This window comes from Pan troglodytes, chromosome 1, assembly GCF_028858775.2.
Source record: "Pan troglodytes isolate AG18354 chromosome 1, NHGRI_mPanTro3-v2.0_pri, whole genome shotgun sequence".
Lineage (NCBI taxonomy): Eukaryota > Metazoa > Chordata > Mammalia > Primates > Hominidae > Pan > Pan troglodytes.
The window spans coordinates 215,049,724-215,076,598 of NC_072398.2; the positions used below are offsets into that span (position 1 = coordinate 215,049,724).

Here is a 26,875-nt window from a genome sequence, read left to right on the forward strand (position 1 = left end):
ACACACTCACACACAGTCATACATACATCAACACTCTCATGTCTACACACACGAATGCACATTCAACAAAATCTCACACCCTCATACACATGCACTTATTCTCACAGGCACTTGCACACTCACAGGCTGTCAGAGGACCAAGGCTCTCCTCCCATCCTCTTGGTCAAAGGCTTTAATTAACCCCAACGCCTGTAATTAACCCTTCCTCTCCTCCTGCAGGAGAGATGTCTGGACCCGCTTCCCAAGAGTAGGCACCAAGGCGAGAGGCCAAGATGTCCACATCCGGCAGAGAAGACCCAGGTACCTGGGTAGCAGGTCCCGGGCATCAAAGCGAGGATGGGGTCAGAGAGGAAGAGGTAGGCAAAGGGAGTCTGGGGCCTCCCAGGAAATCAGTCCTGCCACAGTTGCTCTTCCTGGACTGGTCAAATGGTGATTGGCCAACAGGCAGCCGTGGGTGGCTGGGCAGGCAGGCCAGAGCAAATTTCCCGTTTGTTTCACTCACACTAGCCGCTTCTGTCAGGAAGGGAGATGAGCTCATGTCTGAGGAAGTTTTGTGAAGAGGCCTTATCAAGGGGCAGGTGGTAGGCAGGTGTCCTCCAAACTGTCAAAACCTATCAACCCATGCCAGGGTCGGGGGCCAGGGGTGCCCCTTGCCCCCTTCCCCAAAAAGAAGCAGTGGTTCAAGCAGAGACCACCAGGATTCAAATCCTGCTTCCACTACCCGTGAGCTGTGCACCCTTTGGGCATGTTGTTTCTGCTCTTGGAGCCTCAGTTTCCTCTTCTGTAACATGGGGATGATGACCACTGCCTCCCAGATGAGAATTATTAATAAATAAGATAGTGCATGTCTGATCCATTCCCAGAGGAAATGAACCTATTCTCAGATCATAGTAGGCTTAGAGGCTTCTGAACAGAGATACTCTTTTTGACCATCAACAGCTTGGTATACTCTTCAAGGGTTTTAGGAAGGAGGGCATCCAGGTCTATTTCTGGGCCACTCTCCCAGGCCTGCTGCTTAGGAGGCAACTGCTTATTGGACCCCCAATCCATTTCAGCTCAGGCCTTCAGGCCAGCGTTGAGCTCAGTTGCATTGAGCTCAGTCTCAGAGGTGAAGGGCAGAATGGGTATGGCTCAGCGCAAAACCATTAAACGTTTCCACCGAGGATACCAGGCTCAGAGATCCCTGGGGGCTAATCCGTAGGGGCGCTGGCGCTTTGAGACGCTCAAACTTTGGAAGGCCTGCGGGGAGCCTTCCAAAGTCCAGAGGGCCCCAAGGTCCTCCTCCAAACCCCTCCGGACTTCCCCTCCCTCTCCTCTGGGTGCCAGCCCGGCCCCTTTAAAGACATTCCTGAGGGCGGGCGTTGGTGACGTCACGCAGGGCATGAATGAACAGGAGTCGGTTCTCACCCAACTTCCATTAAGGACTCGGGGCAGGAGGGGCAGAAGTTGCGCGCGGGCCGGCGGGCGGGAGCGGACACCGAGGCCGGCGTGCAGGCGTGCGGGTGTGCGGGAGCCGGGCTCGGGGGGATCGGACCGAGAGCGAGAAGCGCGGCATGGAGCTCCAGGCACCCCGCGCCTGCTTCGCCCTGCTGTGGGGCTGTGCGCTGGCCGCGGCCGCGGCGGCGCAGGGCAAGGAAGGTGAGTGCGCGCGGCGTCTGGACCCCTGGCCCCCGGGCCCCAGTGCCCCCCAGAGCCCGGCGCTCCTTGACGCGCGCAACTTTGGAACCTACCTGGTGCCGCCCAGTCCTGGCGAACTGGAGTCCGGAGGGCGCACGGGCTGCGATCGAGGCGAGCCCTGGCCCCCACCCGGGGTCATAGGGGCTCCGGAGAATAAGCGGTTTCAGCTTGGTCGCACGGGCCTCGGAGGCTGCGGAGAAGAGGACGCGGCGCAGGCCACGCGGTTGCAGTCCAGGCGGCGACTTCGGGAACGCGTCCCGGCGGGGGGCGTGGGGAGCCCCCTAGAGAAGGGGGTGTTTGGGCGGCTTTCCGCGGGCTCAGCTTCTTAGTGACCTGAATTCACTAACCCGCTTGCCGGGGTTTTGCGGAGAAGGCATACTGTGCAGGCCTCGCATTTTGGGGAGGGGGCTCGGGCGGGCGGGAGTCCCCTGTCGAAGCCCCTGTTCCCTGAGATTTTCTCCACGCCCCCTTCACCTCCAGTCCCGGGGGAGAGCGTGGAGATAGGTTCGGGCCAATCCCTGCTCACACACTCCTTTCCCTCCTTCCCAAGCCGCACTCCCGGGCTCCCGGGGCAGGTTAGGGACCGCGAGTGCGGACAGGAAGTCCCAAAGTCAAGCGTTCTGAGCAAGGGTGACTCAGAACGAGGAAATGCGGCAGGTGGGGGTGCGGCCTCCCAAGGTGTGGAGCTGTCAGCCCAGGGCCACCAGGGAGTCAGGACACCCGGGGGTGGGGGACTGAATCACCCACCCCCGCCCCAGTGTTCCCGGAGCCGCGCCGAGTGAGGGGCCGCAGACTTTGCTCATGGCGCGGCGGGTGTGTGGTGGGGGTGTTGTCCCTCCGCTAGGGTCGCGGCGAGGATGGGGGCTCCTGCCCTGGCCGAGGACCTTCCTGTCCACCCAGCCCAGGCCAGCTTCAATTTCCAACAGTGAGGGCAAGGCTTCCCCTCCTGCCTGGGCAGAGCGAGGTTTCCGCAGGCTCCACAAGGGGGAAGCCGGGAGGAAACTTGGGCCGGTGAGAAGTTTCCTTCTTCTTCTTTTTTTTTTTTTTTTTTTTTTTGAGACGGAGTTTCGCACTTGTCGCCCAGACTGGAGTGCAATGGCGCAATCTCAGCTCACTGCAACCTCTGCTTCCCGGGTTCAAGCTATTCTCCTGTCTCAAGCCTCCCTAGTAGCTGGGATTACAGGTGCCCGCCACCAGGCGCGGCTAATTTTTGCATTTTTTAGTGGAGACGAGGTTTCACCATGTTGGCCAGGCTGATTCTGAACTCCTGACCTCAGGTGATCCACCCGCCGCGGCCTCCCAAAGTGCTGGGATTACAGGCATGAGCCACCGCCCCCGGCCTGTTTCCTTCTTTTTCTGCCTCCCAAACTGGGTTTGGAGATTTTGCTGTTCTGTGTTGGGAGGAAAACAGGCCAGATCTGGAGCCGTTGGGCAGTGGCAGGTGTTGGGGGTGGCATCCTGTCTCAGTCTCTGGAGTGACAGGGCCCGGATTGGGGTCTCAACTGGGACCTCTGGTTGCAGGAGGAGCTCATGGCAAGGATTTCTGCCACCCTCAATATCCGCCCCACCAACGTTTGGTCCTCCCCCTTCCTGGGGGACTGTGGTTGGAGAGAAGGGGAGAGACAGCTGGAATCACTATAGGCCTTTCTCCTCGGCTGCCCATTGGGGGGTGGGGGATTAGGCGGGTGCTTTGCTGCTGCAGTCTCCAAGCTGGCCTGGAAGCCTGGAGCTGCCTTGTTCTTGTCCCCTGTGTCCACCTCTCCCCAGCCTGTGTGATTAAACCCCACCCCCACACACCATGGGATGCAGGGGGAAAGGCTTGTGTATTGCACTGGGGTGGGGGTACATTTTTGCTTCGACTCTGAGTCCCCGTGAAAGAGTCCCTAGAGAAGTGTGCCTAGGTGGGGGTGGGCATGATGGCCTAGCTGGCAGCTGCTGGTTTCAGTTCCTGGGAATCAGGCTGTATGTGGTGGGTCTGCCTGGGGGTGGCTTAGGGGGCAGGCAGGAGGAGGACACAGGTGCCTTTTTCACCTACCCCCAGGCTGCTTCAGACTTCTTTCTTGCCCCCTCACCCCTAGGCTATACTTGGTCGCCCACGTGGCTCCTGTTAGGTCATCAACAGCCACTGAATCTGCCCTCTTTTTTACAAATGGGGAAACTAAGGGAGGCCGGAGCCCTTGCCAACCAGGGCCTTCTGGACAGAGGACCAGACCTGAGCATCCCGCTTCTCGGCTGCCAGAGCCAAGGCCCTGCCTGCTTTGTGGTTGGTGTCATGGTAGATTTTCCTGGGAAGCAGGCATAGCTGGGCAGGGGCCTGGGCGGGTGGCAGGGGGTGCTGAGCTGGGGTGCTGCTGATGGGAAGAGGGCTGGAGAGTGCCAGGAAGTCCTTGGTTTCTGGTTCTACCGGGGCCACATCTGCCCTCTGTCCCCTTCCCCTTTTCTTTCATGTTTTCCCCAGAGTCCCCACCTCCCTGCTTCCTTTAGGGATTAGCTAGTCTTGGTTAGAGAGGAATGGGGGAAGCGGGGAGGGAACCACAGCCTCGGAGGCTGCGGAGAAGGACCGGAGACCGGGAGTGGGTGGCAGTCCTGCATTTGTGGAAGAAGCTGTGGAGCAATGTGGACCCACAAAGATGGCACTTACGGTGGAACTCATGGCAAAGAAAGGAGGTGTTTTTTGCTTTTTTTTTTTTCCCCCCAGAAATGGGAAGGTAAGGGGATAGAGAGCTCATGGATAAGCCCTGCTTAGCCTAAGCCTCTCCAGGAAGCCGTCTGGGTCAGCCGAGGGGCTCCCAGGCTCCCACCCTTTCCAGGGAAGCGGGAGCCTCTGTCCCTGGAAGAACCTGGGGAAAGAGCCGCGCCCGCGTCAGGGCGGAGGGACCCAGCGCTGGGCGCCTCCTGTTCCTGGTGGTTGGTTCGAGGGAATTTCCCTGGGAGGGGGCCGGGGTTGGAAACCCCTGCAGGGGGGGCTCCTTCCTGTGTGAGGGCTTCTTTTCTTCTCCGATTGAGCCCTGTGCTACTTCTAGAGCCAGGCCTAGGCTGGAAAGGGAGGGCCCTCCATGCCAGGTTAACCCTTCAGAAGCCTGGTAGCGGTGAGCCCTCTCACTTGGGCACAGACCTCAGCCTCCTGTCAATCTGAGGGGGAGCTGCAGGACTGTGAGGAACCTTTGTCCTTCTACCCACCCAGCTGAAATCAGGAGCCTCCAGATTCCTTCCTGTGTAGCTGGAACATTCCATTTGCTAGTGGGGTTAGTGAGTTTCAAAGCCCCGGCCCTGGGCATGTCTGAACAAATCCCTGCCCCTGCCCACCCCGCTGCCCCCAGCCACCCTCCCCTATCCCCACAGCCTCTGTCATGGGGCCGGTGTCACATCGGATTTCCTCTTGCCTGTCTGGGCTGCCTGACCCTTCCTAGAGAGGTTTGGCCCCGGTCAGTAGTGGGGGTGGCAGCATTTCACGCCCCAGCCTGGGAGCCTTCAGCCCAGGTAGGAGGGCCATGTCACTTCAGGAGGCGGTCTTCAAGACCACCCTCAGAGCCCAGCTCCCATCTCCACAAACCAGGCCATCCCTGCTCCCAGCCTGCCTGGAGCTCTGTCCACTCTTTGAGTCCTTCTCCGGTCCTGGCCTTGAGGAATGGGGCTTCTGAGGCAGATCCCTCATGCTCCAGGGCCCAAAGGAAGCATTGACTTGGTTTCTTTACCCCCACCTTAGGGCTTTACCCTCTGAATCCATCTTGCATAGGTTCTATGCCCCAGTTTCTCCTATCTCCTTACCCTCTAGGGAGGGTAGCACTTATTGGCAGCTACCTGGACTTTACTTGGAAATAGAGTGGGGACAGTACCTAGGGTCTTAGGTTTTGGCTATGGCCTCTGAGCCTGGCAGAGAACCTGGGGTGGATCAGTGGGAGGTGCCCAATGGCAGGACTAGGTCTAGGGAAGACCCCGGGAGTGTATCCCTCTGCCAGGCTCCAGTTGCCTCTCTGGGAACAGGATGGTCCTGACACCTGGTCTCTGGGCCTAGAATGTCCCCTACAAGGGCTTTTATTCCTGATCCCCCAGGAACCTCTGGCACCCCTGGCAGGGCAGTGGTCAGGATGTGAGGGGCAGGGGTGGTGGGAGTGACTTTCCCAGGGAGGGGACCTCACCAGCTGTGTGTATCTTTGGGCCCCTCTTAGGGGCCCTATGGGTCCAGGGCTTTATCCTGCCTGCTCTGTGGCTTTTGTGGTGAGAAGATCGGTTTCCAGATACCCTCTTCCCTCCTCCACCCTGGAGCTATTCCCACCTGTTCACAGCACTCTCTTCTTGGAGTACCGCAAGATGCACGTGTACATATAGGTGCATGTGTGTGTGCTACATGACCTGAGTGGGGTTGGTGTGTTTCCTGCTGGGGGGAATGTGGCAGAAGCAGACACCAGTGTCCCCAAGGCCCACATGCACGTGAAATGCTGCCGAAGGGCCTTGTTCAAGGAAGCAGAGGGGGCGGTGTGGTGTCACTTAATACCCTGCTCAGCCCAGCTCTCTGCCCAGCTGCTGTTCTCCTGCCGGGCTGAGCTCCCTGGCCTGCTCTGCCCAGCTGGGGACTAACGGAGGGGGACAGGATGGCTGGAATCCTGGCCTGGGAGACTGGAGGCCCAGTCCTGACCCCAGTCTGCTGTGTGCCTTCAGCTGGGTTCCATCCTTTTTCTGGGCCTGTTTCCCTCATGAGTCGAGGGATGATTTTCTTGGATATGGTGACCCTGTGTGGTGGGGTCCCTCTCGCTCTGTCTGAGAGTTGGGGTTCCTGGAGGGATCCTCACCTTTCCTGCCATGGTCTGACTCCTGAAGACACCCCCAGGCTCACCCCCTCTCCCTTCTCCCTTTCAGTGGTACTGCTGGACTTTGCTGCAGCTGGAGGGGAGCTCGGCTGGCTCACACACCCGTATGGCAAAGGGGTATGTAAGCCTTCGGGGTGGGGAGGGGTGTGAGAATGGGGCTGCTGGTCCCCTGTAGAGATGGAGAAACCGAGGCCCAGGGAGCGTGGGGCCTGGCTTCAATTCAGCAGCTCAGCCAGGTCTCAGGCTCAGGGTCCAGCTTCTTACACCAGGCTCAGAGTCAGCCGGCCCAGGCCAGGGCTGGATGGGCGTGGGAAGGTACGAGGGTGTGGGTGTAAGCTTGAGAGGTGGGGGGAACTGGGGAGACAGAGAAGGCCCTAGCGGAGCTGGGCCTTCCATGTTCCAGAAGGGCTGACAGTCAGAGGGATCTCTGGCACCACCCATCCACCTCTTGGGAGGGAAGGGGTTAAAGATGCCCCCTGTCTTGAGGTCTCAGCCCAGGAGGTGAGGGGTGAAGAAGAGACAGGGAACAGGAAAACCTGATCAAGTTCCTTCCTGCCCGCCCCTTTCCCACCTCCAGCTGTTGCTTCCCCTTCCTGTGGGGGGCTGCATTTCTCTGCCTCATTCTCACCTGGGTCTTCCCCTCTATGCCGTCCTGATGTGACCAGGAATGGGGGCAGGGGCTGGGGGTTCTTCCCCTGGCTGTGTGTGTCTGCTGTGTGGTCTTGGGGAAGATGTGGCTCTCGGGGCCTCAGTTTCCCTCTCTATACAATGGGCCCTTGCTGAGTTTGTCCTGGGACCCTGAGCTGAGAAAGGGGGCTGTCTCCCAGGGGCTACTTGGAATAGTTCCCAGAGCTGGCCAGATCTGCATGAGTCGAGTTCTTGTCCCTGGTCACCCTAGCTCTGGGCAGGCTTGGCTGGGGTGTAGCCCTGAGCAGGTTTCTAGGATCCTGGAAGTCTAGCTGGGAGGGAACATGGGTCACCTAACACAACCCAGTCTTTATACAGAGTGGGAAACTGAGGCCCAAGGGCATGTAGGGCCTTGGCCAACGCCACACAGTATAGCCCGGGCCTCTGTCCTCCTCCCCTGTGCTTTCATTCATTCTTTTGTTTATTCATTCAACAAACGCTTCCCTGAGCACCTACTCTGTCTCAGGCAGGCTCTAGGGACACAGGTGAATTAGATGCAGACCCTGGCTGAGGAGCTCAGAATCTCATGTGGGAGCCCAGATGTGGGTGTCCCCATGTGCCGTGCCAAGTGCACTTTGGTAAATGGCAAGGGGTACAGGGTAAAGGGAACATGGCAACTTTGGGAGTTGGGTGGCCGGGGGCACCTGGCCCAACTGTAGCCTAACCTGGGAATTCTTTCTGGAGAAGGCTGAGTTATGATCCAGGGAGGGAGGAACATGTTCATCTGCTGCAAGGCCAAATTCTAAATGACGGAGAGCATCATCCGTTGTTTTTGACTTAATGCCACTCCTGCGTTTGCCAACACACATGGGTGCATGGTGAATAATACCAAGAGTAACAATAATCATACTGGCTGCCCGTATGCCTATTTATTACCTTGTGCCAAGCACTGTGTTCAGCCAGTGTAGACATTCTGTCCTTTATCCTCACAGCAATTCTGTGAGGTAGGGGGTCTTGCTCCCATTGTACAGATGAGGAAATTGCGGCTTAGAGAGCATAACCCACCTGAGGTCACATGGAGTCCCGGACTCCACCTGCAGGCTCACAACCTAATAGAGAGGTTTGGCTTCCAGACATGTGCCAGAAAGACCAGGGGCCAGATTCCAGCTCAGCCACTTATGGATGCAGCCCCCACCCGCCTCAGGCCTCAGTTTCCTTCACCGTAGAACCCGGAGAGCACGAACTGGAAAGCATCTTCCTAGTGCCCCACTCTGCCACCTGGGCCTCAGTTTCCCCAGGCACCTGCCCACACTAACCTGTGTCTTCCCCCCACAGTGGGACCTGATGCAGAACATCATGAATGACATGCCGATCTACATGTACTCCGTGTGCAACGTGATGTCTGGTGACCAGGACAACTGGCTCCGCACCAACTGGGTGTACCGAGGAGAGGCTGAGCGTATCTTCATTGAGCTCAAGTTTACTGTACGTGACTGCAACAGCTTCCCTGGTGGCGCCAGCTCCTGCAAGGAGACTTTCAACCTCTACTATGCCGAGTCGGACCTGGACTACGGCACCAACTTCCAGAAGCGCCTGTTCACCAAGATTGACACCATTGCGCCCGATGAGATCACCGTCAGCAGCGACTTCGAGGCACGCCACGTGAAGCTGAACGTGGAGGAGCGCTCTGTGGGGCCGCTCACCCGCAAAGGCTTCTACCTGGCCTTCCAGGATATCGGTGCCTGTGTGGCGCTGCTCTCCGTCCGTGTCTACTACAAGAAGTGCCCCGAGCTGCTGCAGGGCCTGGCCCACTTCCCTGAGACCATCGCCGGCTCTGATGCACCTTCCCTGGCCACTGTGGCCGGCACCTGTGTGGACCATGCCGTGGTGCCACCGGGGGGTGAAGAGCCCCGTATGCACTGTGCAGTGGACGGCGAGTGGCTGGTGCCCATTGGGCAGTGCCTGTGCCAGGCAGGCTACGAGAAGGTGGAGGATGCCTGCCAGGGTGAGTGACGGTTCTGGGTTGCAGGGAAGGGGTTCTGCATTCCCAGGTTCTGGCCTTTAGCTTTGGAATCATGGAATCTTGGTAAGCTCATCCCTGCTTTGACACACATTAGTTCTGTTAGTGGAAATTATAGATCCTTCCCAGACATCAGTTTCCTTATTAAGGCTGGATTAACTCATTCATTAAGAATGAATGAATTGTGGCTGGGCACGGTGGCTCATGCCTGTAATCCCAGCACTTTGGGAGGCTGAGGTGGGTGGATCACTTGAGCCCAGGAGTTTGAGACCAGCCTGGGCAACATAATGAAACGCCGTCTCTACCAAAAACATAAAAATTAGCCGGGTGTGGTGGCATGCACCTGTAATCCCAGCTACTTGGGAGGCTGAAGCACAAGAATCGATTGCTTGAACCCGGGAGGTGGAGGATGCAGTGAGCTGAGATCGCACCACTGTACTCCAGCCTGGGGTGACAGAGGAGACGCTTGTCTGGAAAAAAAAAAAAAAAAAGAATGAATGAATTGAGAAACAGCAGAATGTGGAGTTTATGATTGATGACTCTGAAACAAGAATGCCTGTGTTCAAATCCCAGGTCTACATTTTTAGCTGTGTGGCTTTAGGCCATTTCCTTGGCCTCTCTGTGCCTGGGTTTCCTCATCTGTAAAATGGAGAGGATCATAGCGTCTATCTCGTAGGGTGGCTGTGATAATCAAATGACTTAATAGTAAAGTGCTTAGGTCAGTGCCTGCCACGTAAGTACTTTTAAATGTGGCTGTTATTTTTGATTCATCCCACGAATGTATACTGAGTAGCTCTGGTACGGCGGCACTGTGGTCCCACGGTGGAGTACCAGGAGCAAGTTCCATGTCTGTTATCAGCTCACTATGTGGCCTTAGGCAAGGTACTTAAACTCCCTGGGCCTGAAACTCCTCTTTCGTACATAGAAGTGACTGAGTTGGACCCGGGGTGCACATCCCCTGGCTGCATATCAGGATCACCCGCGGAGCTTTTGGGAAATGCTTCTGTTGAGGGAGAGGTTGGAGGGGGGCCAAGGGTCTGCCTTTCTTGTCTGAATGTCCCCAGGGCCACAAATTTCCCATTGGGACCTCTATTGATTTTCCACTGGGGCCTCTATAGATGACACACTGGGCCCAGAAAAGGGCCAATTCATTCAGACTCTCCTTGGGGAATGAGGCTTGGGCATTAGTGAGTTCACATGGAGGAAGCCGTGGCGTGGTGTGGCCAGGGCCTGTGACAGCGGAAATCTCCACAGCAATGTGGATTTTCAATGGGTGACTTTTTCTGGAAATGGCCATGAGGCAGAGCATTTGTGGAATGCAGGCCGACCTTTGGAGGGCTGGCTCATCCCCTCTCTCTGGCAGCTTCTTTGCTGAGATAAGCGGGACGTTAAGGAATTGGAGGTTTAGTGGCTGCGTTGCACACACCTTGGCTAACTCCCCCCTCATCTCTGGTCTTGGGTTTCCTTTGAGTAAAATGAGAAAGTTCAACAGCACCAGCAGACTTTATGCTTGTTTTCTAGCCATGGATCCTGCAGCCCCTGGAGGGGGTTGAAGGGTTGGAGGACACTGAAGCCCTTTGTGATGGGCCCTACTTGCCTCCTAAAGCAAGTCCTCAGAACCTTACTTAACACGGTCTGTAAACCCCCCGATGAGAAGTTCCCTACGAGCTTTCTGGCCATAAGCCTGTGGTGTAGGCTCTGCTCCGGCCCATGCCATCGCCCCCTTGTCTTCCCAGCTCCCCTCTGCTGAGCGAGCCCCCCTTCCCCAGGCGGCCCCTGCTTTAGGTGACCTCGAATGCATACTCTCAGTTTCAGACAATGAGTGCGGTTGAGGGGGCCGGGACGAGGCAGCCCAGTGGGGCGAACAGGCTCCTCCCACATGACATCCTCGCACAAGAATGCGGGGGTGGGGGTGAGGGGCAGCTGAAAACTTTCCACAGGCTGGTGAGGCAGGCCCCGCAGAGATAAGTGGACGGTTGGGGTGGGGGGTGTCTCTCCAGGAAGCGGGGCAGCCTTCCCTCCTCTAGAGGTGGGGGGTCAGGGTTCTGGCAGATTTTGTTTGCAGAGAGCCGAGCAGCCCCCTGTTGGGAAGATCAGCCCAGCAGGAGGACAAGTTTCCAAGAGCGAAATTTCTGACTTAGTTCGTGGAACCCTGTCAATCGCTAGTCACCTACTGCCGGATTGTTCCTCCTCGGGATCCTCCCACCAAAATTCCTTTCAGTGTGGCTGGGTGCCGGTGCGCGAGATGCCAGGAACGCCCGGCTGGCTCCTCTTTATACCTCTAGACTTTTCTCAGCAGCCCCTGGCCATGCTGCTGCTGGAAGTGATGACAGTCGCTACCGTAGACGGATGCCGTCCGAGGGGCAGGCGCTGAGCCAAGCAAGCGCTTTATCAGACATGCGAGCGGAATCCACACCGCCTTTCTGCGTGGCAGGGACTGTGATCAATCCCATTTGATAGACCAGGAAACTGAGGTTCAGAGAGCTAAAGAGGCTTGCCTGAAGTCACACAGCTAGGATGTGGCTGCATCAGGGTCTGAATCCAGGCGGTGCAGCGGCGCCCAGGCTGCAGGATGGGTCAGGAAATGGGGCGGGAAGTGACCAGTTCCTTTGGAATCCCTGACTCAGCTCCTGGCCCTGGGGTAGGCTCTCTGGCCAGCCCTGGGGATGGCAGGGTCTGTTGCAGGGGCTTGGGGGCTCTGTTGGAGGCAGGGGTCCTGGAGAGGGCACTGCTGGGTACATTGAGGGAGAACCAGAGGGAGGCACAGGGTCTGCCCTCCCTGCCGGACCCTCCCCAGGCCTGGAGACCCAGATTCTTTCACTGGGGCTCCTGCTGGTGACAAACCAGACCCAGAGTGAGGCGGGGCACCCTGAGGTCACCTGGCACCTTGTCTAGGTTATTCCCAGTTTGTCCGTTTCTCCTCAGGGTTCTTTCCCCAGGAAGCCCAGAGCTCAGGAAAGAGTTAAGTGGGCAGAGGAAGGGAGGCACCTCCCAGGTGCTGTGTGCGGCAGGTGGGCACGCTGCCCGGAGCGCTCCCATGAACTATGTCAGGAATGAGCCAGCTTCCCTTGGTTCCCCCGCCCTGCCCCCGGCCCTGCCTGCGGGGACAGTGGAGTCGCTCGGGCTGACCGCTGTCCCCCGGGGGCTGCTTTGTCTCCATGTCTCCGCTTCCTGTGCTGGCCTCAGCAGCTGGCGGGGCCCCTGCTGGCGCCTCAGCCCTGGAGACCGCTGGCCAGGTGAGCAGGTGGCCAGCAGCCTTGGCCAGCGGCTCAGCTGAACAGCTGGGAGGCCAGAGCTGGGGTTGTGGGGAGTTGGAGATTCCCTCCTGAGAGGCTCCTGCTCCCTTAAGGGGCCCAGCCCCTTGGGGATGTCCCCTCCCTACTGTAGTTTCACGATCCCCTAGTTCATAGGGACACCCCATTCCAGGCACCATGCTGGACATCTCATAAGCAGGGCTTTCTTCCATCTTCACACACAACCCAGAGAGGATGAGGACTTGATCCCCATTTTACAGATGAGGAAACTGAGGTCTGGAGAGGAAGCAGTGAACAGTAACCAAAAGAACGGGGGCCTGGCACAGAAAGGCAGTTGCCCCTGGTGTGTGTCCTTCCACCCACAGGCTGTATGACCTTAGCAGGTCCCCTCGGGGTCCCACCCCCATCTGTAAAATGAGTGGGCTGGACCTGTGGCACTGAAGGACGCTGTCAACCTGGTGATCCGAGCTTCCCTCCTGTGGTTTCCCACTGGGGCTCAGTCTGAACACTGGGGAAGCTGTTGACTGTGTGACACAAGTGTGGTGAGGAGGGGTCCCACTGCTTACAGCCCCAGTGGCCTAAAGTCCATAGCTGACAGGGAGGAGTCCCCTGGCCAGGGTATGTCTGTGGTTAAGGTGGTCTTTAGACAGGGTGGTCTCGGGCCATGGCAGGGGCTGCTGGCAGGATTCCTGTTTCATCAGATCACAGTTGGTCCCCCAGGTGGAAGACTCTGGGAGCTGCTGGCTGTGGCTCGCAGGCTTTGTCCCCTGCTGGGAAGTCCCACCAGGCCTTATTTCTGTGATGTTTCTTCTGGCCTACAGGGGTGGGACCATGGTGGCAGCACCCCCAGCCCCCCATGGTGGCTCTCACCTCTGTGCCCTGTCTGCCCCACCCTCAGCTCACACTGGGGGCAAAGCTAGGCGCTGGCATCTCCGCTGGGCGGGCACCGGCTTCTCCCTCCCTCCCTCTCTCCCTCCTGGAGGTAAGTGGGTCCCCAGAACGGAAGGAAGGAGGCGAGGGAAAGCAAACAGAAGATGAAAGGCTGGAGGCAGGACGGGAGCGGTAGGCGGGGGCTGAGGTGGGGAGTGGTGCTTATCAATGGTGGAGGAATGTGCCTGCAGATAGCTCCCTAGGGTGTGTGTGAAAGGGACAGGGTGCTGGCAGCCGTCAGGCCCTGGGGGCAGCCCCCCTTCTGCAGAGACGACAGGGCCTGCTGGGAGCAAGAAGCCACCAGGGCCTGAGGTTGTCAGCTCCCTCATTTGCTGGGTCAGTAACCCATAGGTCGCCATTTGCCGTCTGTCAGGGCCCAGAGACAAAGTCCAAGCTCCACATCCCTGGGCCAAGGTGGTTCCTGCGGTCACCTGCTGGGCCTGGCTTGGGCGGTGACTGGCCCTAGGTGAATTGCCACCATGACCTCTTGACCTCACAACCTTGCCATTGCCAGCCTGGGAGGTGGCTGTGCCTTGGGAGGAGGGGCTCCACTGGGGGCTGGACTTGCGTCACGATAAGGGCGTCTGTCCCTGAGTCACCTCATGCTGCCACCTGAGGGGCGGGCATCAGGAACTGGAAAAACCAGGGTATAGCCGGAGGTGCAGCCACTGTGCCCCAGTTCCCCTGCTCAGAGTAGCCCAGGCCTGCCAGACAACCGGGGCCAGAACAGCTCTCCACAGGTGTGCCACAGGTGTGCCAAAGTTAGGCTCTTGTGTAAGGCAGGTAGGCATCCTGGTGGACCTTCTCCACAGTGTCTCTCTGGGCGCTGAAACACTGCTCATTTCTCTGGCCCTGGAGTGCATATTTCACATGCACATGGTAGGTTTGCCACCCATTCTCTCTCCCACTCACTCTTCCATCCACCTGTCCACCCATCCACTCATCCATCCATCCACCCCTCCACCCATCCACCCCTACATCCATCCATCCATCCATCCATCCATCCATCATCCATCCATTCACTCGTCTACCCGCCAACCCACCAAACCACCCATCCACTTGTCCATTCATCTATCCATCCATCCATCCACTCATACCCCCCTCCACCCATCCATCTGTCCACCCCTCCACCCAACCACCCACCTATCCATCCATCCATCCATCCATCCATCCATCCATCCATCCATCCATTCCTCCACCCACCCACCCTCCCGCCTATCCATCCCTCATCCATCCATCTACTCATCCACCCGTCCACCCACCAACCCACCCATCCACTTGTCCATTCATCTGTCCATCCTCCGCCCCATCCATCCATCTATCCACCCCTCCACCCAGCCACCCACCTATCCATCCCGCATCCATCCATCCACTCATCCACCTGTCCACCCACCAACCCACCCATCCACTTGTCCATTCATCTGTCCATCCTCCCCACCCATCCATACATCCATCCATCCAACCACCACTCCACCCACCCGCCCACCTATCCATCCCTCATCCATCCATCCACTCATCCACCTGTCCACCCACCAACCCACCCATCCATTTGTCCATTCATCTGTCCATTCATCCACCCACTCATACCCCCCTCCACCCATCCATCCATTCATCCACCCACCCATCCATCCACACACTCATCTACCCATCCACCCACCAACTCACCCATCTATCCATCCATCCATCTGTCTGTCCATCCATTCAGCAAACATTAACTGAGCACCGCTGGGCCATGGGACACAGATAAATTGGTCTCCATTCCTGCTCCTCAGGAGCTGCCGGTCTCACGGAAGCTCCTGATACATGCAGGAATAATTTCAAATGGAGCATAAAAGCCAAGTTTTGAATTCCCCTGGAGCTGAAACGGTGTTTATCTGTCTCACCATCGCATCCTAGCACCCAGCATTGTGCCAGACACGTATGAAGTGCCCATTTCTATTTGGTAAACATAAGATTAATAGATGCCCTAATGGGGGCCAGGGGGGCCAGGAATTGGGCAATCTGGGAGGGCTGTGTAGAGGAGCTTAAGCTGGGTATTAGAGGATGCATAGGAGTTTGCTGGTTGGCTAAGGAACAGTAGGTATCTGGTGTATGTGGGTGTGTTTGAGTGTGTGTGACCCCTGTCCCCACTTGCCCGCCCAGAATGCCAGGAAATCCAACTAGATAAAGTCAGGAAGAACACAGGGGCTTGCTGGTGTCCTACTCATGAACTCTGGGACCCCTGAGCACTTGGAAACTCTGGCGGGGCCCTGGAGACAGCCCCTGGTAGCTTTGTGGTTGGAGGAGGGGAAGCACATCTCGTCAGGCAGGCACATGCCCTGTTGACGCTGCCTCTCTGCTGTATTATCTGGCACATCCGCAGCGGAAATCTCTCCAAATTCCCTCTTTCCTGGCGGCAGCAGGCAGGCAGGCCACCCCCGGGCGCTGGGGCCAAAGAGCCCATCTCTTCCCCCACTTCCTCCTCTTGGCATAGAAGCAGCCACACGGTGGGGAGTCGGGGCATTGTGAGGGTTTGCAGGTGGCTAAAGCCTCCAGTGGGTCCGAGCCTGGGCTGTGGGGGTTTATGGCCCCTGCCTGGCCTGAGAGCCTGGGCTGGGAACACCCCCGAGCTTCCCAAGTCAGCTGGCCCTGGACCACCTGAACCAGCACTGAGCCAGGTGAAGTCTCCTCCACAGACAAGTCAGGGCATTTGGGGGAATTGACCCCAGGATAAACATGGCCCAGCTTTCTGGAGTCTCAGTTTTACTCAAAGATCTGGTGGAGGAGAGAGCTATTTTTGTATCATGCAGATATGTTATGGGGAGGGATGCAATATACTCATGGGTTTCCAAATACAATAGGAGACTTGAAGTCATTCGGGGCTTGAAGGAGACCACTTCAGCCACCCCAACCAACCCCCCTGGGCTGGAGTCTACACTTTTCTGCTCACAGACACAAAAGTGCCCAGTTTGAGAAGATCTGTGGTGGGGAATACCCTCCCCCCCTCCACAACACATAGACCCACAGCTGCTCTGAAATTCGTCAGGAGTTTCTGGCTTTTGAAGTGGGTCAGGCCTTATCTCCTCTCTCTTCAGGCTTGTTTCAGAATGTTGATTTATCTTTGCTCCAAATTGAAGTGTTCCTAAGAACAGAAGTGGGAAAGGAGGCCCGGTGAGGTGGCTCACGCCTGTAATCCCAGCATTGTGGGAAGTCGAGGTGGGAGGATCACTTGAGGCCAGGAGGTCAAGAGACCAGCCTGGGCAACAAAGACACACCCCGTCTCTAAAAAATAAAATAGGCCGGACGCGGTGGCTCATGCCTGTAATCCCAGCACTTTGGGAGGCCGAGACGGGTGGATCACTTGAGGCCAGGAGTTCGAGACCAGGCTGCATCTCTACTAAAAATACAAAAGTTAGCCAGGCTTGATGGCCGGTGCCTGTAGTTCCAGCTACTCAGGAGGCTGAGGCAGGAGAATTGCTTGAACCCAGGAGGCGGAGGTTGCAGTGAGCTGAGATCCCACCACTTCACTCCAGCCTGGGCAACAGAGCGAGACTCCATCTCAAAAACGAAATAAATAAATAAATAAATAATGAAAAAGGAGTGGGAGAGGAGAGAGGCTGAAAATCAGGCATCCTAAGTTTGAGTTCTGGTTTCCTTCTTGGGAGCTTGGTGACCTTGGACAAGTTTTTTTGTCTCTCCTCACCTCCAAAGTGGAACCAGCGCTAAATAGTGCCTGTATATAGCAGGTCTATTGCGAGGACTACATGAGGGTACAGTGCTCAGCCCGAGCCCTGCGCATAGTAGGTACTGTCATTGGGACTCCAGGCTCTGTGCAGAGCAGGAGTCGGGTCCCGGGCCTCCTCTGTCCTGCTGCATGACCTGGGACAAGCCCCCTTCCCTGCCCTGTGTGCCTGAGCTCTTGCAGGGCCAATGCTGAGGGTCTGCAGAAGCAGGATGGACCAAGGGGGTGAGAGCGGCTGTTTGTGTGGTCCCTGGGCCAGGGTAGGGAGGGGACAGGGATGCAGCCTGGCTCTGAGAGCAGAGTCATCAGCAGGAGGTCACTATCTGGCACCTTACAGAGCTGGGTGTCCTTTGAGTCCTGTTCCCCTGACTCCTGGTCCCCCTCTGCACCTCTGCTCACACAGGGGACTGGATGAAGAGAGTCTTCGCTCCAGATTCTGTCCCTGAGAGTTAGCAGGTTTGCTTGGGTCAGGGCACTTGAAATTGCTTCCCTGGAGGGGGTTGTCCTTAGGCCATTAGGGGCCAGGTTGTCCCCAGGGTCTGGGACAAAAGCTGCCTCCAGGCACAGATTTTTCCTGACGGCGGGGTCTGACTTCCCCACATCAGACCTCCAGCGGCTTTCCATTGCCTCCAGGATAAAGTCCCAGCTTCTTGGCCTGGCATTGAAGGCCTTTCTCAACTGTTTTATTGCTTGCTGCTCCCCACATTTGTGCCCACAAACCCACTCATACCTTCCGTATTAGTCATGCACTTTCTCACTCCTAACTCCCTCTCCCAACATCTATCATTCCCCTGCTGAACTCCTATGCAGCCTCTGAACCCCAGCCAAAATGTCCCCTCTGTGACTTCTCAGACTCCTGGCCAAGGTTGTTTCCCCTTCTCCACCCCCTTAGCTCTTAGCTTGTTTCCTCCCTCTGTCTTGCAGACCTTGTCAGGTGCTTCTGCTCCCTGAGATCAGGAGTTTGTTTTCATCTTGGTGCATACCCAGCACTGGGGGTGGGCCAGGCACAGAGCAGAGGATCATTGTGTGTGTGGTGAACACGGTGCTGAGGTTGGAGGTGTCTCAGGACCCTCTCATCAGAACAATCTGAAGGATTGTAATTGTAGGGTTGTTGGAGGAGCTCCCTAGGGTGACCTCTACCCACCCTGGCCACTTCAGCAGCTGCCCAAGCCCTGGACAGCCCTGCACCGTGAGCTCTGTGTCTGGGCAGCTTCCTGCCTGTAGGGCCAGGAAGGGGCTTAGGGCAGGGGCGGGATGAGACAGGATAGGGCGGTGGGAGGAAGAAGCCCCCGGAGTCAGGTGCCTGAGCCCCCAGCCTGCTGGGCCAGGACAGGACTGGCCACTGGGGGAGGAAGAGTCACTTCCTGGCTGTCCTTGTGAGTGGCGGATATGACTCGGTCCTGGAAGCAGAGCCAGAGAAAATGCCAGGGGGCTTGGCCTTTCCTGCTTCCTGGTCAGCCCCGGATGGAAAGGAGGGCAGGTCCTGGGCTGGAGGTAAACCTGCAGGGATGGCATCCTGAACTGATGAGGCTGGCCAGTGAGTCAGGGTGGTGGTGACAGTCAACAAACACACATGGTCAAGAAGAGGCAGTCATTGCCCTGGGCAGCTCTCAGCTACCCAGGTGGGGACCGGACAGGCTAGTCTGCACGGAGGAAAGGGGATGAGGCCGGTGGGCAGCGTGCTTGGTCAAGTGCTGAGCTAGGCTGTGATGGGATTCTTGGTTGGCTGAAAGGCGAGGTATGGCCTTGAATGCCAGGCTCAGGGGCGTGGTGCTTCTTGCAGGAGCCAGTGGGGAGTGAAGCAAAGGTTTGCAGCATGTGTGTGAAGCACTTCCTGGGTGCCCGGTACATGCTAGGCCCTTGCCATGCATTTTTCCATCACAAGACATTTTGCCGATGAGAAAACAGGTCCATAGAGATTTACTGACCTGCTTGCAGGGCAGGGGTCCCTGGTGAGGGAATGAGACAGTCACTTGGGGTGGAAGCAGATTGAACTGATGTCCTTGTGCTCTGTCTGTCCTGTGTCCACCAGCCTGCTCGCCTGGATTTTTTAAGTTTGAGGCATCTGAGAGCCCCTGCTTGGAGTGCCCTGAGCACACGCTGCCATCCCCTGAGGGTGCCACCTCCTGCGAGTGTGAGGAAGGCTTCTTCCGGGCACCTCAGGACCCAGCGTCGATGCCTTGCACACGTGAGTCTTGCAGTGGGTCAGGGTGGCGTGACTGAGGGTGACGTCTCCGCCTGGGTCCAGCACAGCACTGACTCCTCCTGTCTGTGCAGGACCCCCCTCCGCCCCACACTACCTCACGGCCGTGGGCATGGGTGCCAAGGTGGAGCTGCGCTGGACGCCCCCTCAGGACAGCGGGGGCCGCGAGGACATTGTCTACAGCGTCACCTGCGAACAGTGCTGGCCCGAGTCTGGGGAATGCGGGCCGTGTGAGGCCAGTGTGCGCTACTCGGAGCCTCCTCACAGACTGACCCGCACCAGTGTGACAGTCAGCGACCTGGAGCCCCACATGAACTACACCTTCACCGTGGAGGCCCGCAATGGCGTCTCAGGCCTGGTAACCAGCCGCAGCTTCCGTACTGCCAGTGTCAGCATCAACCAGACAGGTGAGGTCCAGGGGTGGCAGCTGTGCCCTATGGGGCCTGCCCAGGTGGGGCTTAAGGAGGACGGCCATCTGGGGCTCGGGTGTGTTTAGAGAGAGGCAGCAGAGCAAGTGGTTAAAGGCACAGTGTCTAGAGCAAGCTTGTCCAACCCGTGGGCCACATGTGGCCCCAGCCGACATTGAATGCGGCCCAACACAAATTCGTAAATTATCTTAAAACATTATGATATTATTTTTGCAATTTTTTCCCTTTTTTTTGAGACAGAGTCTCGCTCTGTTGCCCAGGCTGGAGTGCAGTGGCTCGATCTCGGCTCACTGCAACCTCTGCCTTCCGGGTTCAAGCAATTCTCCTGCCTCAGCCTCTGGAATAGCTGGGATTACAGGCACGTGCCACCACACACAGCTAATTTTTTGTGTTTTTAGGAGAGACAGGGTTTCACTATGTCGGCCAGGCTGGTCTCGATCTCCTGACCTCGCGATCCGCCCGCCTCGGCCTCCCAAAGTGCTGAGATCACAGGCGTGAGCCACTGCGCCCAGCCTGCAATTTTTTTTTTTTTTTTTAGCTCATCACCTGTTGTTAGTGTTGCTGTATTTTATTTGTGGCCCAAGACCATTCTTCCATTATGGCCCACAGAAGCTGAAAGATTGGACACTCCTGCTCCAGAGCCGCTTCTGAGCTCTGTGACTGTGGGCAGGTTACTTAACCTCTCTGGGCCTCAATGTTCTCCCCTGTAAAGTGGGATAATAATTGAGAATTGAGACTGGGCGCGGTGGCTCACGCCTGTAATCCCAGCACTTTGGGAGGCTGAGGTGGGCAGATCACCTGAGGTCGAGAGTTCGAGACCAGCCTGACCAACATGGAGAAACCCCATCTCTACTAAAAATACAAAAAATTAGCTGGGTGTGGTGGTGCATGCCTGTAATCCCAGCTACTCGGGAGGCTGAGGCAGGAGAATCGCTTGAACCCAGGAGGTGGAGGTTGCGGTGAGCCGAGATCGCACCATTGCACTCCAGCCTGTGCAACAAGAGCGAAACTCTGTCTCAAAAGAAAAAAAAAAAAAGAAAGCATTCAGCAAAAGTTAGTCCTTCTTCTTCTTCTTCTTCTTTCTTCTTATTCTTTTCTTCTTCTTTCTTCTTTCTTCTTCTGTTTTTTTGAGACGGAGTTTTGCTCTTGTTGCCCAGGCTGGAGTGCAGTGGCACAATCTCGGCTCACCGCAACCTCTGCATCCCGGGTTCAAGTGATTCTCCTGCCTCAGCCTCCTGAGTAGCTGGGATTACAGGCATGCGCCACCATGCCCAGCTAATTTTGTATTTTTAGTAGAGACGGGGTTTCTCCATGTTGGTCAGGCTGGTCTCGAACTCCCAACCTCAGGCAATCCTCCCGCCTCGGCCTCCCAAAGTGCTGGGATTACAGGGGTGAACCACCACACCTGGCCTTTTATTATTATTATTATTTATGCACTCGTAAATATGGGGCACCTCTGATGTGCCAGCCCCTGTGATGGGGCCAGGGTGGAGGCCTGGGGCTCTGGCCCTGTGCTCTGGAGCTGAAAGTTTAGGATCCTAGGTTGGGATCTAAAGAGCCTGGGAGCTGGGCGTGGTGACCACGCCCATAATCCCAGCATTTTGGGAGGTTGAGGCAGGAGGATTGCTTGAGCTCAGGCATTTGAGACCAGCATGGGCAACATAGGGAGACCCCATCTCTACAAAAAATACAAAAATTAGCCAGGTACAGTAGCACGTGTCTGTAGCCCCAGCTATTCAGGAAGCTGAGGCAGGAGGATCACTTGAGCACAGGAGTTCAAAGCTGTAGTGGGCCGAGATCATGCCACTGCACTCGAGCCTGGGTGAGAGAGCGAGATCCTGTCTCAAAAAAATGAAAGAATCTGGGCTGTGGAGGATGTGGCTCCACGTCCACTTGTCCCCCCAAACCCTGCCTGCTCGTAGGCAGCTTCTTACCCACTTCCCCCACTGCCTGTCCTGCCCAGAGCCCCCCAAGGTGAGGCTGGAGGGCCGCAGCACCACCTCGCTTAGCGTCTCCTGGAGCATCCCCCCGCCGCAGCAGAGCCGCGTGTGGAAGTACGAGGTCACCTACCGCAAGAAGGTAACTCCCAGAGGGGCGGGGCTGGCTCTAGCTGGGCCGAGAGCAGGGGACAGGCTGGTCACATAGATGATCACCAAACCACCCAGCCATCTGAAGAAGCACCCTTCTGCAGATGGGGAAACTGAGGCCTGGGGTCTGCCAGGGGGTTACATCTCCCAAGGCAGCACAGCAGAGATTTGTACGAGAGAAGACATGGCGTCCTTGGAAGAGGCAGTCAGGGTGAGGACAGGGGCAGAATTTTGGGACCCCACACACTCAGTTTGAGTCCTGGCTCATGCATTTAGTGGTTCTGACCTTGAGTGAGTCACTTAATTCCGAGCCTCAGTTTCCTCCTCTGTAAGAAGAGCCTCAAGTTTGCTAACAAAGGCAAGCCACCTTGCTAGCTTGGGGTGGTCTCCAGCGGGCTGAGCCGAGGCCCCTGCCCTGCCCTCACTGCCTGCTCCTCCGCCGGCCACCCACCCACAGGGAGACTCCAACAGCTACAATGTGCGCCGCACCGAGGGTTTCTCCGTGACCCTGGACGACCTGGCCCCAGACACCACCTACCTGGTCCAGGTGCAGGCACTGACGCAGGAGGGCCAGGGGGCCGGCAGCAAGGTGCACGAATTCCAGACGCTGTGTGAGTTGGGGGACCCTGGGCATGGACCAGGCCAGGGCCCAGAACCAAGCAATTGAGACATCTTGGGAAAGGAAGTGAATCAAATAACTTAGAAATGCCCCTTTCTCGGTCAGCGGGGGCCTGGGACAGCCCTTCGGGGATTGCCCCCAAGCCTGGGGAGGGGGAAGCATGGAAGGCTGAGGGGTGGAGGAGCCAGGATGTGGATTCACGACAGTGGTGTGAGGAAGTTCAAATCCGCATCGCAGAAAAAGCCAGAGCTTTGAGCCCCACATACCTGCAATACCTCCCGTGAGACCTTCGGGAAGGCCTCCGCTTGACCGTCTATGAAATGGGACTAAGTACCCTCTGGAGCCTTCCCAAGTGCAAGCACCCAGCACACAGTAGGGGCCCAGGTGTCTTGGGTGCAGCGCGGGTGTTGCTGTAATTTGTGGGGGAACTCCCTTGTCATCAGCTGATTTCTTCCACCAGCCCCGGAGGGATCTGGCAACTTGGCGGTGATTGGCGGCGTGGCTGTCGGTGTGGTCCTGCTTCTGGTGCTGGCAGGAGTTGGCTTCTTTATCCACCGCAGGTTCGTCAGAGCCCATACCCTAGCTCCACATGGGCTTGGGTGGGAAACTGGGGCAGGAACCTCCATTTCCTCATCTGAACGATGGGGCCCACAGGATGCTAGTCGAGTCTAATCCCTGCCTCCGGATGATGCGAGGATATACGAGTTAGAGTGTGTAGCGAAGTGCCTGGCACGCGGCGGGGCCGGGACACGGGGGTCATTACCTCTGCTCTTGTTATTAATGATGTGTCCACACTTCCTCTGGACACGCAGGCAGGAATCCCCGAGTAGCTCTAATGGGAATGCCTTCGTCACGACTGCTTAAGGGGCCATTCTGGGGCCTAGATCCTGGAGAGGGAGTCCTGGCTCGTTCACTTCCTCCCTGTTCCTCCACCCGCCTTCTCCGCACCCTCGGCCCTGAGAGTGGAGCTTGGGCAGCGAAAGCGGGGACTGGGCCGCATTCTGAGCACCCCAGGTCCTCCTAGGACCAAAGTAGGGCCAGGAGGCTTCCCTGGCCGGAGCAGACCTCACTGACCTCCCTGCATTTGGTTCCCCGTGGGGCTCTTTCAGGAGGAAGAACCAGCGTGCCCGCCAGTCCCCGGAGGACGTTTACTTCTCCAAGTCAGGTGAGACGCAGCCCCCCCTCCAGGCCCAGCCCTGCCCGCACCGTCCCCAGCTCTGTGGGGGAGGTGGGGGCAGCCAGGGTGTTCCCAGGGCACTGGGGTGGGGCCACAGGCTTCCGTGGGCAGCTCTGAGGGGTCCGTCCCCCACAGCCTGGTCCAAGTCTCTGAAGATCACGTGACCTTCTCCTCTGACTCCAGAGCACCCACCATGGGGCCCCTCCTGAGCTGCCTGTGACCCCACCCCTTCTCCTTCCAGAACAACTGAAGCCCCTGAAGACATACGTGGACCCCCACACATATGAGGACCCCAACCAGGCTGTGTTGAAGTTCACTACCGAGATCCATCCATCCTGTGTCACTCGGCAGAAGGTGATCGGAGCAGGTGAGGTTGGCCCCCTGCCAAGGGGCCCTGAGGAGGCAGCGGTGGTGACACAGTGTGGGAGCCCTCATGCCGGGGCTGACCAGGGCACTCCCCTGACCCTGTCTGCCCACAGGAGAGTTTGGGGAGGTGTACAAGGGCACGCTGAAGACATCCTCGGGGAAGAAGGAGGTGCCGGTGGCCATCAAGACGCTGAAAGCCGGCTACACAGAGAAGCAGCGAGTGGACTTCCTCGGCGAGGCCGGCATCATGGGCCAGTTCAGCCACCACAACATCATCCGCCTGGAGGGCGTCGTCTCCAAATGTGAGGCTTGGGGCCAGCCCACACTGGGTGGAGAGGGGCCACTTAGCAGGGGCTCTGTCTGTGACTGTGCCCACCTCCCCTATACCTGTGCCCACCTTCCCCCCACACCTGCACCCACCTCCTCTACAACTGTGCCCACCTCTCCCCAATACCTGTACCCACCTCCTTACACCTGTGCCCACCTCTCCCCATACTTGAACCCACCTCCTCTACACCTGTGCCCACCTCTCCCCAATACCTGCACCCACCTCCTCTACACCTGTGCCCACCTTCCCCCCACACCTGCACCCACCTCCTCTACACCTGTGCCCACCTTCCCCCATACCTACACCCACCTCCTCTACACCTGTGCCCACCTCTCCCCGATACCTGTACCCACCTCCTCTACAACTGTGCCCACCTTCCCCCCACACCTGCACCCACCTCCTCTACACCTGTGCCCACCTTCCCCCATACCTACACCCACCTCCTCTATACCTGTGCCCACCTCTCCCCGATACCTGTACCCACCTCCTCTACATCTGTGCCCACCTTCCCCCCACACCTGCACCCACCTCCTCTACACCTGTGCCCACCTTCCCCCATATCTACACCCACCTCCTCTACACCTGTGCCCACCTCTCCCCAATACCTGCACCCACCTCCTCTACACCTGTGCCCACCTTCCCCCATACCTACACCCACCTCCTCTACACCTGTGCCCACCTCTCCCCGATACCTGTACCCACCTCCTCTACAACTGTGCCCACCTCTCCCCAATACCTGCACCCACCTCCTCTACACCTGTGCCCACCTTCCCCCCACACCTGCACCCACCTCCTCTACACCTGTGCCCACCTTCCCCCATACCTACACCCACCTCCTCTACACCTGTGCCCACCTCTCCCCGATACCTGTACCCACCTCCTCTACACCTGTGCCCACCTTCCCCCACCTGCACCCACCTCCTCTACACCTGTGCCCACCTTCCCCCATACCTACACCCACCTCCTCTACACCTGTGCCCACCTCTCCCCGATACCTGTACCCACCTCCTCTACAACTGTGCCCACCTCTCCCCAATACCTGCACCCACCTCCTCTACACCTGTGCCCACCTTCCCCCCACACCTGCACCCACCTCCTCTACACCTGTGCCCACCTTCCCCCATACCTACACCCACCTCCTCTATACCTGTGCCCACCTCTCCCCGATACCTGTACCCACCTCCTCTACACCTGTGCCCACCTTCCCCCCACACCTGCACCCACCTCCTCTACACCTGTGCCCACCTTCCCCCATATCTACACCCACCTCCTCTACACCTGTGCCCACCTTCCCCCATACCTACACCCACCTCCTCTACACCTGTGCTCACCTTCCCCCACACCTGCACCCACCTCCTTACACCAGTGCCCACCTCTCCCCAATACCTGTACCCACCTCCTTACACCTGTGCCCACCTCTCCCCATACTTGAACCCACTTTCTCTACACCTGTGCCCACCTCTCCCCGATACCTGCACCCACCTCCTCTACACCTGTGCCCACCTTCCCCCCACACCTGCACCCACCTCTTCTACACCTGTGCCCACCTTCCCCCACACCTGCACCCACCTCCTCTACACCAGTGCCCACCTCTCCCCGATACCTGTACCCACCTCCTTACTCCCGTGCCCACCTCTCCCTGATACCTGTACCCACCTCCTTACACCCGTGCCCACCTCTCCCCATACTTGAACCCACCTCCTCTACACCTGTGCCCACCTCTCCCCATACTTGTACCCACCTCCTTACACCTGTGCCCACCTCTCCCATACTTGTACCCACCTCCTCTACACCTGTGCCCACCTCTTCCATACTTGTACCCACCTCCTCTACACCTGTGCCCACCTGTCCTCAATACCTGTGCCCTCCTCCCCAATACCTGAACCCACCTCTCCCCATACCTCTGCCCACTCCTCCGCCTGTGCCCAGCTTTCCCCACACCTCTCCCCATACCTGTACCCACCCTCCCCACACCTGTTCCACCTCTCCCCACACCTGTGCCCACCTCTCCTGCACCTGTGCCCACCTTCCCCCATATCTGTGCCCACCTCTCCCACATGCCTGGGCCCACTTACCTCTCACCTGTGCCCACCCCCCTACAGACAAGCCCATGATGATCATCACTGAGTACATGGAGAATGGGGCCCTGGACAAGTTCCTTCGGGTAAGGATGTGGGTTGTAGGGGGCGGGGATGCCTGGCCATTGAGCCTGGCTGGGGCTGGCCTGGCGGGTTCAGGGCTGGCCTGCAGCTGAGCACCTGTGCTCCGGCAGGAGAAGGATGGCGAGTTCAGCGTGCTGCAGCTGGTGGGCATGCTGCGGGGCATCGCAGCTGGCATGAAGTACCTGGCCAACATGAACTATGTGCACCGTGACCTGGCTGCCCGCAACATCCTCGTCAACAGCAACCTGGTCTGCAAGGTGTCTGACTTTGGCCTGTCCCGCGTGCTGGAGGACGACCCTGAGGCCACCTACACCACCAGTGTAAGTTGGGGAAGGGGACCTCAAGGGAGAAGCGGCCTTCGCCCTGCATGGTGTCCTCTCACCTGCACACCTGGGCAGTGCTTCAGGAGGCAGAACACCTGTAGGAGTCCAGGGAGGGGTCGTGGGGCTTGGCTGCAATGGTCCTGGG

The 26,875-nt window shown here is 57.9% G+C and overlaps 1 protein-coding gene across 2 annotated transcripts in view; it reads left to right on the forward strand.

Annotated features, from left to right (window-relative positions):
• The first annotated feature begins 1,416 nt into the window (after positions 1–1,416).
• EPHA2 (EPH receptor A2) overlaps positions 1,417–26,875 on the forward strand; it is a 33,038-nt gene continuing 7,579 nt past the window's right edge. The window contains exons 1-13 of one of the 2 annotated variants that reach the window (XM_016954801.4): positions 1,417–1,638; positions 6,535–6,602; positions 8,448–9,117; positions 19,070–19,225; positions 19,315–19,647; positions 21,632–21,747; positions 22,213–22,366; positions 22,835–22,934; positions 23,484–23,539; positions 23,793–23,918; positions 24,031–24,219; positions 26,348–26,409; positions 26,518–26,727. In XM_016954801.4, coding sequence (XP_016810290.1) covers positions 1,554–1,638; positions 6,535–6,602; positions 8,448–9,117; positions 19,070–19,225; positions 19,315–19,647; positions 21,632–21,747; positions 22,213–22,366; positions 22,835–22,934; positions 23,484–23,539; positions 23,793–23,918; positions 24,031–24,219; positions 26,348–26,409; positions 26,518–26,727 — 2,325 coding nt within the window. In that variant the 5' untranslated portion in view covers positions 1,417–1,553. The remainder of the gene's footprint in view (positions 1,639–6,534; positions 6,603–8,447; positions 9,118–19,069; positions 19,226–19,314; positions 19,648–21,631; positions 21,748–22,212; positions 22,367–22,834; positions 22,935–23,483; positions 23,540–23,792; positions 23,919–24,030; positions 24,220–26,347; positions 26,410–26,517; positions 26,728–26,875) is intronic. The other variant, XM_016954796.3, reaches the window with a different exon arrangement.